Source organism: Phaseolus vulgaris, chromosome 7 (assembly GCF_000499845.2).
Source record: "Phaseolus vulgaris cultivar G19833 chromosome 7, P. vulgaris v2.0, whole genome shotgun sequence".
In the NCBI taxonomy this organism is placed as follows: domain Eukaryota; kingdom Viridiplantae; phylum Streptophyta; class Magnoliopsida; order Fabales; family Fabaceae; genus Phaseolus; species Phaseolus vulgaris.
Genome location: NC_023753.2, coordinates 27,231,377 through 27,246,725, shown reverse-complemented (window position 1 = coordinate 27,246,725; position 15,349 = coordinate 27,231,377). Strand labels below are relative to the sequence as shown.

General features: G+C 45.9%; 1 protein-coding gene across 1 annotated transcript; it reads left to right on the top strand.

Annotated features, from left to right (window-relative positions):
- The first annotated feature begins 1,667 nt into the window (after window positions 1-1,667).
- On the top strand, window positions 1,668-2,861 carry LOC137829340 (uncharacterized). The gene has a single exon (XM_068636149.1). It carries the CDS (start codon window positions 1,668-1,670, stop codon window positions 2,859-2,861), a length of 1,194 nt encoding a protein of 397 aa, XP_068492250.1.
- Window positions 2,862-15,349: the final 12,488 nt, after the last annotated feature.

The following is a 15,349-nucleotide window of genomic DNA, read 5'->3' as shown; positions in this document are numbered from 1 at the left end:
TCTACTGGATTCTATAATCTGGAATGTGAGAAAGCACTTACGGAAACAAAAATCCATAAAAAACGGATGTGCAGATCCGAAAGCAAAGAAATTTACTTACCTTTGTCAATAACACTCTAAATCACCAACAAAAAGTGAGATTGAAAGGAGAATGATTTGGAGGTGTCGTTGCTGGTAGAACATGAAAGACACGACTGCACAATCTGAGAGCATCCTTGTCTGCGCCTCTCTAGGGATTTTTTAGGTTAAGGATATTTCTGAAATTTTAAAAACTAATAAGGGCAATTAGTCTTTGCATAAGAGTGTGGGGTGCAGGAAGAAAAATGTGGGGGTAAGAAATTGCGTAATAATAATAATAGAATTAAAGATCCATTGGTTAACGTGATATATATATATATATATATATATATATGATGATGATGATGATACCTAATGAAAAACCTACATCTGATGGAGATTGGGAAATAATAACAATAGGGTTTTGTCTCTGCAAATAAGAGTGGTATCACGGTTAGCCATATGGAACAAGAACGGAATTGCCAAAGAGATTGGGACAAAAGGAGGTAAAGGAACGACTCACGTAGGATCTTTTGTGGAGGTAAGTGTCTATCTCTATTATAATTGATGTATGGAATGTGAGAATCATAGTTTGTATGATCCTGATGATGATGATGATGTGCATCATTGTTCATTACTGTACACTTTTGATTTTACATGTGGTATCAGATTCTCCATGAATGATGTTTTTCCCAATTTTATGAACCCTACTTTTTAAAATTATGAATGTTGTAAAGAAAATAATATCATTTGAGAATAATTTTGATGGTTTAATTTATCCTTTTATTTTTGTTTCATTATGAATTGATTTCAATTAAAATAATGAGATCCCAAGTCTTCGGCTGCATCATAAAAGATAAATTGTAAGGTTTAATTTATCCTTTTATTTTTGTTGCATTATGAATTGATTTCAAATTGAAATAATGAAATCTCAAGTCTTCCGCTTCACCTTAAATCATGAATTCTTGTTTTATTTTAATTGCAAGCTGAAAAGATTATGATAAATCAAAGCAAGGGCATAAAAATATATTTTTTATGAATGATATTATTTCTAGAATTATTTGTATGATAGATTTGTAATCACCAAAGTGATCAAATCTTTATGTTTTATTTAATTTCAAATTACTAATGAATTTTATTTCAATTACCTATATAATGGATGCTAAATTATTTATTTATGGGTATAATTTAAATTCATTATTATAAGGTATTTGTGGATCACCCAAAGGTATAATGGATATGATTGTTGGTAGCAAGTATGTGTTATTAGTTTTGTTTGTATATCCAAAGATAACATAACGTTTCTATTTATTAATTTTCTATTTAAAATGAAAAGGTACGTTTTTCATATCCTAAGAGAACAGACTAAAACACTAGCACTAACTTGAGCGTCGGAGTGCAATCGCAGGTACCCCCACCGACCGGCAGAGCACACACGCAGGAGTGGAAGAGTTTCGAAGGATTTGGAGACTACCAGCATGACATCAAATTTGTATACTAGGTGGACAAACATTACTTTAGCCCCGACATCCATACAGGTACAATTGGCGCCCACCGTGGGGCCCGAGTAATTTTCAGCTTCTCAAACGGAAGGACTTCAACGGGTAACGATGGTATCCACAATGAACAACACCAATAACGATGGCATGGAAGAAGACCAAATCTTGATGATCCAGGCCCTCCAAGCTCAGATGGAAGAACTACGACATAAGGGAATAGTGGATCAACTGCGTCACGAAGAAGATCGACGCAAACAGAAAGAAAAGTGGCATCGGAAGGCAGATGAGGTGGCTCACTTGAAAGAACAAAACATGAAACTGTTGGAGCAGATTGGAGTATCGGTTAGAGAGGAACAATCCCACATATCCAGACCACCAACCCATCAAACTCACCAGGTCCATCAGACACACCATACTTGTCCTACACATCCAACCCACCAAAGTTCAAAAAATGTTGTTTTCAACAACGAAGAAAACTACAAGGACCACCCTTTCACCAAAGTTCAAAACATGAAACCACTCCCTGATAAATGGAGGGGTTTAACTATGAATCTCTATGATTGCTCCACTGACCCGGACGAACACTTAAATATTTTTAAAACCCATATGACTTTGTACACGGTCGACCAGACGGTATGGTGCAAAGTCTTCCCGACATCTCTTCGAGAAGGCCCTTTAGGATGGTTTACTAAACTCCCTGCCAATTCTGTGATGAATTTCAAAGTTCTGGAAACGAAGTTCACCACCCAATACAAAACGAGTAGACCACACCGCGTGTCGTCCATGTGTCTCCTTAATGTAAAACAAGAAAAAGGTGAATCCCTTAGAGCCTTTATGGAGAGATTTAGTAAAGTCTATATGGGAATCAGGAACTTGAATCCAGAGATAGCAATGCATCATTTGATCTCGGCCATACTACCGGGCCGATTCACTGAAAGCCTTATAAAACAACCACCATACGACATGGATGAACTGAGGACAAGAGCCACCAAATTCATGCAGATAGAAGAGCACATTGATTACCATAGGAAAACACAGGTCGAAGCCTCTAAAAAAGAAAGGGAGAGAAATAGAGGCGTTCGTCCTCCCATCACAGGGACTGACCGATTCCGGACAAACCGAGGTCCTCCGTTTCACCACTACACCCCTCTAACAATGCCTAGAGGAAAAATGTTAGATGAAGCCTTACAAGCCGAACTTATCCCAACACTCAAACAGGCGCAAACACCGTCAATGCCAATACAACCAAACGTTGCCAATACCATCGCAACTATGGCCATACGACCGAAGGCTGCCAGGCATTAAAAGATAAAATAGAAGAGCTGGTGCAAGCGGGTCACCTTCACAAGTTTGTTAAAGCACGATCACCCCAGCGCGACCCTGACTACTTCTCTGGAGACAGAGAACACTCCGAACTAAGAGACACTCAAAGTCGTGATGATTATTGTTGCACGACCAGGCAGAAACGAAGTGAAAGTATTGTCAGACGCACTCATCCCAGAAGTGAGAGCCCTGACCGAAAAAGCCTAACCAAGCAAAAGTTTCGAGAAGTTATTAACACCATCGCTGATCCAGTTTCACTCGGCGTACCACCCCAAGAGGTTAATTATATCGCAGTTGGCTTCGCAGGTGGTGGATGCTCTAACTCTGCCAGGAAGAAACATTTGAGGGCGATTCAATTCGTCCATTCAACTTCGACACATAAACATCCACACATACCTCCAATCTCCTTTACCGATGATGACTTCACCGCAATCGACCCGACACAAGATGACCCTATGGTCATCACAGTGGAGATATACAAATTCCCAATTGCTAAAGTTCTGGTGGATCAGGGTAGCTCGGTCGACATTCTATACTGGGAGACCTTTAAGAAGATGTAAATTTCGGAAACAGAGATACAACCTTATGATGAACAGATAGTTGGGTTTTTCAGGAGAACGAGTGGACATCAGGGGATACATTGATTTATTCACCACTTTCGGTGATGACTATCTCAGTAAGACAATCAACGTCTGATACTTGTTGGTTAATGCCAATACTTCTTACAATATACTGCTCGGATGTCCTTCCATTAATAGGTTAAAAGCCATTGTTTCTACCCCTCATTTGGCCATGAAGTTTCCTTCTATCAATGGAGATATTGCAACAGTACATGTTGATCAAAGGACTGCACGGGAGTGTTATGTAGCCAGCTTAAAAGTTGAACCAACTAGACGGTTGTATACTACAATGAACGACCGATAGAAAGGCGTTCCTGGGGCAGAAACTCAAGAAAACACTTAGTTGCCCTTGTAGACCTAGATCCACGTCTGGACGACCCTCGTATGGAGGCCGGAGAAGACCTTCAGCCCATATTCCTCCAAGACAACGATCGCAAAACATACATGGGAACATCCTTGAAGTCAGACGACTGAGAGGTGATAAGTAAAACCTTGGTCAAGAATGCAGACCTTTTAGCTTGGACTGTCGCGAACATGCTCGGGGTAAATCCCAATGTTATCACTCATCGTCTATCCGTATATAAGGAGGCTAGACCAATAGCCCAGAAGAAAAGAAAATTAGGTGAGGAGAGACGTAAATCTGCTCGAGAAGAGACTGATAAATTGGTACATGCCGGCTTCATCCAGAAAGCCCGTTATACCACGTGGTTAGCCAACCGTGTAATGGTTAAAAAGTCTAACGGTAAGTGGTGAATATGTGTAGACTACACGGACCTCAACAAAGCATGCCCAAAAGACTCTTATCCCCTACCGACTATTGATCGGCTGGTCGACGAAGCTGTTGGGCATCAAATCCTCAGTTTCCTTGATGCATATTTAGGGTATAATCAAATCCAGATGCACCCAAGGGATATGGAGAAAACAACTTTCATGACAGATTCCGACAATTTTTATTACGAAGTCATGTTGTTCGGCCTAAAAAATGTCGGAGCCATATATCAAAATGGACCATGTCTTCCATGACATGATTGGAAGAAATGTCGAAGTATATGTTGACGACATTGTTGTCAAATTTGACTCATGTGAGTAACATGTCTCAAATTTAAAAGAAGTTTTTCAAGCTTTACGCAAGTATCGCATGCGCCTGAATCCTGACAAGTGCGCGTTCAATGTAAAGGGTGGAGAGTTCTTAGGTTTTATGTTCACCCATCGAGGTATAGAAGCAAAATTTGAGAAATGCATAGCTATCGCATAAATGTGAAGTCCCAGTAGTATTAATGAAATTCAAAGGTTGGTCGGACGACTCACATCCTTATCTCGATTCGTGCCAAAACTTGCGGAACGAACGAGACCCATCGTCCAGTTATTGAAAAAGGCATCCAAGTTCGAGTGGACCGCTGAGTGTGAACAAATTTTTCAACAACTAAAAGCATTCCTGGAATCCCCACCAGTTATCCAAAAATCGAACACACGAGAGCCTATTATTGTCTATCTTGCCATTTCAAACGAGGCAGTAAGCTTGGCCTGAGTACAAGATATAGAGCAGAAGAATGACCAGTGCATTTCGTTAGCCGAGTACTTCACGGCGTAGAAATCAGATATCAAATGGTTGAAAAAGTCACATTGGCCTTAATTATCACCGCCCGAACAATGCAGATGTATTTCCAAAATCATCAAATCATAGTTAAGACAAACTATCCTATTATGAAAATCTTAACTAAACCAGATTTGGCTTGACGAATGATAGGATGGGCAATTGAATTGTCAGAATTCCATATTCAATATCAATCTAGGGGCGCAATCAAATCCCAAGCCCTTGCTGACTTTGCAGCTGAACTTACTCCATAATCGGCTGAAGAAGAAGGTTCCAAGTGGGTATTGTATGTAGATGGCTCTTCGAACAGCCGATCGTGCAGCGTGGGAGGACTATTGGAAGGACCAGGTGAAATTGTCGTTGAGCAAGCCCTGAAATTTGAGTTAAAGACTTCAAATAATCAAACCGAGTATGAGGCTATCATAGCCGACCTTTATCTGGCTAATGAATTAGAGGTGACTAAGTTAACATGCAAAAGCGATTCGCGACTGGTAGTCGGACAGCTTACAGAGGAATATGAGGTAAGGGAAACTTTGCTTCAACAATATTTTCATTTCATTCGAAATCTGTTAGCCAAATTTTAGGAGGTATCGTTCCAACACGTCCGGCGAGAAAATAACACTCGTGCGAACGCCCTATCACGACTGGCAACCACCAAGCAGAAAGGAGTTCATCGGTCAGTCGTAGACGTCACTTTGACCAAGCCCAGTGTTGGCACAAAGGAATGTATGACAACTGATACTCAGCCAAATTGGATGACTCCCATCAAAAAATACTTGACAAATGGAATATGTGACCCACACTTAGAGAAAACAATGAAGCGACAGGCCACCCGGTTCGTACTCATTGACAAAGACCTATACAGGCGAGGGTACACTCGTCTGCTCTTAAAATGCCTAACACCAGACCACATCACTTACGTCATGCAGGAATTGCATGAGGGAATATGTGGAACTCATTCTAGAGCACGAACCATGGTTGCAAAGTATTACGAGCCGGATATTACTGGCCAACTGTATAGAGAAATTGCATAGAGTTCGTTCGGAAATGCATAAAATGCCAAGAGTATGGCACCTTGTCACACCAGAAGCCTGAAAATTTGCACTACATCTTGTCCCCATGACCATTCGTGAAGTGGAGAATGGATATAATTGGACCCTTTGCGCTTGGCAAAAGGCAATGTAAATTTTTGCTAGTCGGCATCGATTATTTCACTAAATGGATCGAAGCCGAACCGTTGATAGCCATAACTGCACAAAATATCCAAAATTTCATATGGAATAATATCGTATGTCGATTCGGCCTACCTCAGATTATTATCATTGATAACGATCGGAAATTCACCGATAAAGGATTAGCACAATTCTACGAGAAACTTCATATTAAGCACATTGCAACTTTAGTCGAACATCCGCAAACCAACGGACAAGGAGAGGCCGCCAATAAGGCCATCCTCAACGAACTTAAGAAGAGACTCAGTCCAGCCAAACGGAATTGGACCGAAGAACTTCTAGAGGTTCTTTGGGCCTACCGATGCACACCATAGTCTACGACTCAAGAGACGCCCTACAGCCTAATGTACGACACTGAAGCCATGATTCCTGTCGAAATAGGGGAACCCTCACTGCGGCGACAAACACTGGATCTAGACTTAAATAAGGAAAGCCTACTGGTCGGTCTTGACCTCATCAATGAGCTAAGAGACAAATGCAAAATATGGAAGGAAGCATGTAAGATACGGGCGGCAAGAAGATATAACTCGAAAGTAAAGCCAGGAAGCTTTCAGAAAGGAGATTTAGTCTGGCGTATGCGAAGTGACGCCTGAAAGAATAGCGGGAAGTTTTCAAGTTACTGGGAAGGACCATTCCAAATTGCCGACACAACGGTCGGAGGAGCGTATCGTTTAGAATATTTATCAGGAAAAACTGTGCCGAGAACGTGGAATGCCACGCATCTCAAATTCTACTACAGCTGATAAATAAAATTAGTGCACGCTTTCCTCGCTTAGTTGTTTTATCCCTAAGGAGGGTTTTCGACCGATAAGGTTTTAACGAGGCACTTTAAAAATCATTTCTCAAAAGCATATACCATCATTCTATTACCGAGCATTCAACCAGTAAATTATAACTTAATTGTTATATTACCAAAACCATTGGTCTGAAACTCATTAATAACTTAATTGTTATTTACCGAGACATTCGGTCAGCACCTAATAACTTAATCGTTATTCACAAAAGTCTTGGTCTGAAACTTATTAATAACTTAATCGTTATTTACCGAGACATTCGGTCAGCACTTAATAACTTAGTTATTATTTACCAAATTCTTGGCCTCAAACCCATTAAACAACTTATTTTTTATCCACCGAAGCGTTCGGTCAGCAATTCATAACTTAACTATTATATTACCAACATCTTTGGTCAGAAATTAAATAACTTAATTGTTATTCATTGATCCGGTCGGTCATCGGTAGTCGATGACGTCAGCAACAGATAACCACGTGGACCACTCGCACGGTGACACAGAGGGGGATAAAAAGAGAATCAGAGAGAAATACACGCACACTGTTTTTTACACACATTATTTTCTAGTGATTCTGGGATCTAACTTGAGCGTCAGAGTGCAAACGGCCACTAGAGGCGCCGTCTGTGTGTTTGCAAGTTGCGTTCGGAGTTCCAAGGAGGAGGTTCTAAGAGTGTTCTTGCAGATAGCACAGTTGCCAGAGGCGGGTCAAGCAAGCGACAAGGCAATTCCTCCACGCTCGAGTTGTTGGCAGGATCATTTGGCGCCCACCGTGGAGCACGTATAAAAGGTGATTCCCACCCATAGTTTGTGTTGGTGGTGCTTCGAGTGTTCTCTGTTCGACTGCTCGCTATCGCAGTCGACTCCTGGAGTTTCTGTTTTTTTGGAGTTCTTTGAGCTGCTGAGTTTGCTGAGGAAGGATGAGGACAACGCGCTCCAGTTCAGTTGCGCCATCAACCGACGAAGATGCTGTGTCCATGACGCAAGTGATAGACATGATGAGGACGCTGCAGGAGAACGTGGCTGCATCGCGTTCTGAGCAGGAAAGGATGCACGAGGCGTTGGTGGCCTCGCAAGCAAGAAACGAAGAGCTCAACAAGATCAACGAAGAGCTGCACAAAGCCCTTCAGGAGCGGGAGGAGCGTGCGGCAAGGGACAGATCTGCACCTCCATCCCTGCCACGCAGCTTTCCTATGCCATTTTCCCAAGAGATCATGGACTCGGTAGTCCCGGCTAACACTGTGGCGGTGAAAGTGTCTTTCACTGGGGTGGAGGACCCTGAAGCCCTTCTCACAGCGTTTCATACTCAGATGATGCTCTCAGGGGGCTCAGACGCGATGTATTGTAAGGTGTTCATGAGCACTTTGAGCGGAACGACGTTGGACTGGTTCGTCAGTATTCCCACTGGCCACATTACCACGTTCCAACAGTTTTCCAAGATGATTGTTGAGCAGTACATAGTGAACAAGGCGCCACCTTTGGTGTCTTACGACTTGTTCGATATAAGGCAGTACCAAGGGGAGTCCTTGAAGGATTTCCTGAACAGATTCGGAGCTCGGATAGTCCGTTTGCCAGGAAAGGACGAAGAGATGTTCGTGCACGCCTTCAAAAAGGGCGTGTTGCCTGGGCTATTTAGTGAGTCGCTCATCAGGAGTCACCCCGCCACGTTCGTCGAAATCCGGCGACGTGCTGTGGCTCACATTGCCGCCAAGAGCGAGGTCACCGAGAAGAGAGAAAATGTGGCCCCAGCTAAACCGTGCACTCAAGCAAGGGTGCAGCCTCAGAGGGTAATGGAGGCGGCGGCGGGAAAGAGGGATCAAAGGATGCGTCATCCTTACGATCCTAAGAAAAATAAGAGCAAGGGACCAGGGCGCTCCAGGGAGAGTAATCGCCCCCCGAGGTATGAGTTTGTGACGGGTTTGGCTGATTTGATCGTCATCCCAAACATAGCTGTCAGGCTCAAAGTGCCTGAGAAAACAGCGGAGAAGATTTTGGGGCCAAAACCAGACGCATGGTGCGAGTTCCACAAGAGTTTTGGCCACTCTATCAATTCGTGTTTGGCTCTGGGGCACCAGCTCGCCGAGCTGGTCAAATGTGGTTTCCTGAAGGATTACTTGCTAGAGAAGCAAGCGGACCAAGCATCAGGGTCTCAACCAGCGAGCAGCGGAGGGCAACAGCACGAGGTGCCTATTCACGGCGAGATCCACACCATAGTTGGCGGATTCTCCGGCGGGGGGTGCACAGCGTCGCAACGAAAGAGGTACGCGAGGTCGATAATGTCAGTGGAAGTCTTTGAGGATCACTCGCCCGACGTGGACATCACGTTCACCAAGGGGGACCGCAGGGACGTGGTGCCTCACGACAACGACCCCATTGTGATCTCGCTTGTCACGGCGAGAAGGACCGTCCACCGGGTGCTGGTCGACCAAGGAAGCTCAGCAGATGTGATGTTTTGGCCAACCTTTGAGAAGATGCAACTGTCCCCTGATCAGCTAAGACCATATGGGGGCTGCTTGTACGGTTTTGTCAGCGACCAAAAGGAGGTGAGGGGGTATATCGAGCTGAGGACGACCTTCACCGACGGCTTGGCCTCACGAACGGAGAAGGTCAGGTACCTTGTTGTAAACGCCCCATCAGCATACAACATACTGCTGGGGAGGCCAACGCTCAACAGAAAAGGAGCTGTGCCTTCGACAAGGCACATGAAGGTCAAGTTGCCGTCTATGGAGGGTATGATCATCACTATTTGCTCCGACCAGAAGGAGGCAAAGAAGTGTTACGAAAACAGCCTCAAGAACAAGAGGTCTGTGTGCCACGTAACCACAACGCCTCCCCTTGGCGTGGAGCTGGAGCGCGAACCCCGACGAGCTTCGGATGCGGCGTTAGAGGTGGTCGCCGAGGGCGATGTGTCGATGGGGAATGTAGAGGCGAGGTCGAAGAGAAACTGCTCGGAGACCGCCAGAGAAACCGGTATCGCGAGGGCGTTGATCGCCAGCGAGAGGAAACCTCAGCCAGTAGAGGAATGGCTCGAGAAGGAGATCAGTGGTAAGGTGTTTAAGCTGGGAAGAACCCTGGATAGCAAGACGCAAGACCAGATCGCCGAGGTAATAAGTAAACACTTGGATGCGTTTGCGTGGGCTGCTTCAGATATGCCGGGGATCGACCCCGATTTCTTGTGCCATCGTTTGGCAATGGACCCCCAAGTCAGGCCTATCCGCCAAAGAAGAAGAAAATTCAATGAGGAGAAGAGACAGGCGATCAAAGAAGAGACACAGAAACTACTTGCAGCGGGCCACATCAGGGAAATCCAATATCCAGAATGGCTCGCTAACGTCGTCCTGGTCAAGAAGAGCAGCGGAAAATGACGGATGTGCGTTGACTTTACAGACTTGAACAAGGCCTGCCCGAAGGACTCTTACCCTTTGCCAAGCATTGACGCCCTAGTAGACAGTGCATCAGGGTGCAAGCTGCTCAGTTTCCTGGATGCCTTCTCGGGGTACAACCAAATCAAAATGCACCCCATGGACGAAGAGAAGACCGCCTTCATGACGGAAAGGTCATGTTATTGCTACAAGGTGATGCCCTTCGGGTTGAAGATTGCAGGGGCCACGTACCAAAGGCTGATGGACAAGGTGCTCGCGCCCATGCTCGGAAGGAATGTGCAGGCATACGTCGACGACATGGTCGTGACGTCCCTGGAGAAAGACAAGCACGTCGCAGACTTAGAAGACTTGTTCACCACAATAGCCAGGTACAAGCTAAACCTTAATCCTGAAAAGTGCGTTTTTGGTGTAGAAGCAGGGAAATTTCTAGGGTTTCTTCTGTCAGAGAGGGGAATTGAGGCTAACCCCGAGAAGTGCGCCGCCATTTTGGCAATGAGGAGCCCCGCCAATGTGAAGGAGGTACAGCAACTCACGGAGCGGATGGCCGCCCTGTCTCGATTCGTATCGGCAAGCGGAGAGAAGGGCCACCCATACTTCCAATGTTTGAAGAGAAACAACAGATTTGTTTGGACAAAGGAGTGTGAGGAGGCCTTCGTAAAGCTCAAGGAATATTTGGCGAGCCCTCCAGTTCTGTGCAAGCCCCAAGACATAACACCCCTCAGGCTGTACTTTGCCATAACTGAGAGGGCGATCAGCGCAGTGCTAGTGCAGGATCAGGACCAAACCCAAAGGCCTGTATATTTCGTTAGCAAGGTGCTGCAAGGCCCGGAGGTAAGGTACCAGGCCCTAGAAAAGGCAGCATTAGCGGTTGTATTCTCGGCGAGGAGATTGCGCCATTACTTCCAGAGCTTCACGGTACTGGTGATGACTGATTTTCCGATCCAGAAGGTTTTGAAGAAGCCCGATGTGGCTGGAAGGATGGTGAAGTGGGCGGTCGAGCTTTCGGAGTTCGACATCAAGTATGAACCTCGGGGATCGATCAAAGGGCAAGTCTTCGCCGATTTCGTGGTCGAGTTGTCCTCCGAGGTGGCACAAAACGCCGAGGGTGACTTCCGCTGGGTACTCTCTGTTGATGGGTCGTCCAACCAGCTGGGCAGCGGGGCTGGGGTCATCTTGGAAGGGCCCAACGGAGTGTTGATAGAGCAGTCATTGAGGTTCGCTTTCAAAGCAAGCAACAACCAAGCAGAGTATGAGGCTTTGATCGCTGGAATCTTGCTGGCTAAGGAAATGGGGGTGAGAGTGCTGATGGCCAAGAGTGACTCGTTGTTGGTCACGGGACAAGTAACTGGCGAGTTCCAAGCCAAGGAATCGCAGATGGCAGCCTACTTGGAGTACGTGCAGGAGCTAAGAAGATCTTTCGCTTCGTTTGAAGTGGTGCATGTGCCAAGAGAACAGAATGCCCGAGCTGACTTGCTAGCCAAGCTCGCCAGTTCGGGCAAGGGGGTAGGCAGAGGACTGTCATTCAAGAAACTTTGAAAGCGCCTCGAGCATTCGTGGCAGACCACCAAGTTCTCCATGTTTGTAGATCAATGGGAAGACCGGCGAGAAGTCATAGGTCCCTAACGCAGGAAACTCTGAGGGCGCCGAGGGTCAGAGCGCGCCCAGCAGAAGAAGGGGCAAGATCGATGCAGATTTGCGCTGTCCACGAGCCAGACACGTGGATAACGCCGTACCAACGTTATTTAGCGGATGGTGTGCTTCCAGTGGACTCAACTGAGGCCAGAAAAATAAAGAAGAGCTCCAACAAGTTTATCCTTATTGACGGCGAGCTGTACAAGTTTGGATTCACACACCCCCTTCTTGTATGCATACACGGAGAGAAGTGCACGAGGATTATGGCTGAGCTCCATGAGGGAATTTGCGGGAGCCACATTGGAGGTTGATCGCTGGCGACAAGGACTATCCGTGCAGGCTATTACTGGCCCACGATGAGAGAAGATTGCAAGAGATACGCCCAGCGTTGCAAGCAATGCCAGCAGCACGCCGATTGGCACAAGGCACCCCCAGAAGAGCTGAAGTCGATTTACAGCCCCTGGCCATTCCATACTTGGGGAATTGACATTCTGGGACCCTTCCCATTGGCGATCAGGCAGATGAAGTACTTGGTGGTGGCGATATAATACTTCACCAAGTGGATCGAAGCGGAGCTAGTGGCCCAGATCACCGCACACAAGATCGAGAGCTTTGTATGGAAGAAGATAGTGTGCCGGTTTGGTGTGCCTAAACGCCTGGTGTCAGATAATGGGACTCAGTTTGCAAGTCACCTCTTGAAAAAGTTGTGCGAAGAGGTGGGGATACAACAGGTGTTTGCATCTGTCGAGCACCCACAGACGAATGGCCAAGTGTAGTCTGCCAATCGAGTGTTGCTGAGAGGTTTAAAGAGATGATTAGAGAAAGCTAAGGGATCGTGGGCTGAAGAGGTACCCCGCATAGTTTGGGCATACCATACCACTGAGCAGTCAGGAACCCACGAGACCCCATTTAGTTTGGTTTATGGATGTGATGCGATGATTCCAGTCGAAATCCAGGAAAGCTCGCCGAGATTCCAGAACTTCGTGGCGGAAGACTCGAACGAAGAAAGAAGAATGAATCTGGATTTGCTGGATGAGGTCAGGGAGGAGGCGAGAGTGAAAGCCGAAGCGGTAAAGAGAAGAGTTGAGCGAAGATACAACTCTAAGGTAACGTCAAGGCAGTTTAGAAGCGGCGATCTGGTGATGAGGAAGGCCCATCAGTATGAGATGCAGAACAAGTTATCGCCCAAGTGGACGGGACCGTTCAGAATAACCGAGGCGCTCGGGAATGGCGCCTACCGCTTGGAAACGTTAGAAGGAGGGGCGATTCCTCGCACCTGGAACGCCACACATCTCAAGTCGTATTACAGTTAAAGCCTTGTAAGTAAAGACGAATATGAAGAGATTTGAATAGTTTCTGTTAAAACAATTTCAAGGGGGCACTCTTTTTTCCCTAAGGAGGGTTTTTAATGAGGCCACCCAATAAAGAAGAGTTTTTCAAAGTTTAAAGCTTCTATGTTTGCATGCTTATGGCTTCGAGAGTTTTAGGAAAAAGGCCTTATTACTCGTATGTGATCTAGGGCAACAGTAAAATCGTATTGCATGCTCTCAGTTAAAAGTTTTAAAGTCGCCATCGTTTTTCGGCGATCGGCAGCATCAGTTAAAAGTTTTAAAGACCTCGTCGTCTTTCGGCGATCGGAGGCACCAACAATGATTAAAGACCTCAACGCCCTCGCGCGTCTTGAGGCGAGAAAGAGATAAAGTCCTCCTCGTCTTTGTGCGAGTGCAGACGAGAACAGGTTAAAAGACCTCTCGCACCAGTAGATAGAGGCAAGATTAAAGTCCTCAGTGCATCCAAGGGGGGTGGAGATGTACACCCTAGGCAAGTTGAGGCACCAGATAAAGTCCTTCTCACCTTAGAGTGAGTTCAGGCAAGATAAAGTCCTTCTCACCTTAGAGTGAGTTCAGGCAAGAAAAAGCCTTTCTCACCGAGTGAGTCCAGGCAAAATAAGCTGAAAGGTCAGGGGTGTTTGTGACCTTAAATGGTGGGAAGGGGAGGAAAATGCCTTTCCCCCTTTAAGTGAAACATCAATGTTGACCCAGTAAGACCAGATCATTGTTCTGAAACTCAGGGAGGTAAAGAAGGATCCGAAAGGCGCCTCTATCCCCAGATGAGGGAACAATGATCAGGTCAGGAAAAGAAGAAAGGTAACATCGCCAGAACCTTATGGTGTGAAAGTTGAGACAGTGAAGGGGTTGTGCGGCGAGTACCAGATCAGAAGAGTTCCGGGCGATGACAAAAGTAGGGGGGATTTCACTTGGCAGATCAGGTAAACTGTATTTTAATACTAGTTTGAGTCAAAACCTGCTGCCTAGTAAGTGATTTTATGTTAAGGTTTGTTGCCTTAAGTTCACAAGTTTTATTGAACGTTATCGCCGAAGAATTGATAGTTGCTCAAGTTTACTTTGAGTTAATAGTTTGCCAAGTTTGTTATAAGGTTAAACAACTTGCTCGAGTTAAAAGCGGTACATGGAGGGTCAAGTTCAAGTATTGCTGAGTTCACGCAGTTGAGCAAGTTTCGCCAAACAAGGTATCACCTCTGACGATCGGTGTCCTCTATGCACTTAGCGCTAGAGCGATAGAGAAGCAAAGTGAAGTACGAAGAACGATGACTGATGAGTTGTTGGTGGGTACGCTGAACGATGACTGATCAGTCTTGCCTTGTCGGAGGAAACTTTTCCAAACAAATTCCTACAAAACAAGCTAGCAGACAGGCTATGCCTTGTCAGTCATCCAGTACAAAGCAGTGCACAAGAACTGTTAAGGATGAAGCTAAGGGAGTTGTTAGTCGTGATCAAAGTAGAGGCCAAGATCAAAGAAGGCAGATCGCGTTAAGCCTAAGCTGGTTAACAGTTAGTCGTGTGCAAAGAGAAAGACAAAGCTTAAGAAAATGCGAAGACAAAGATATGCGTCTGAAACTGTACCGTCCCGTATACGGGCGTTGACTAAGTCAAGGTCAAAGTCAACGCCTGGAGAGTCAAAGTCAACGCAGGGCGTCGCCTAGGTGGAGAGACGCCAAGTGCCAGCATCGCCAAGAGGAAGCGTCGCCAAGGCAAGGCGTCGCCTAGGTGAAGGCGTCGCCCAACCAGGGCGTCGCCAAGATCAAATATCATTAAGTCAAGGCAATCACTGTGCGGCTCCCCGATACCCATGGGTAGGAAAGACCATGGAGGGGGCGACGCCGTGGGAAGGCCCCAAACCCTGTATAACCAGGGAACA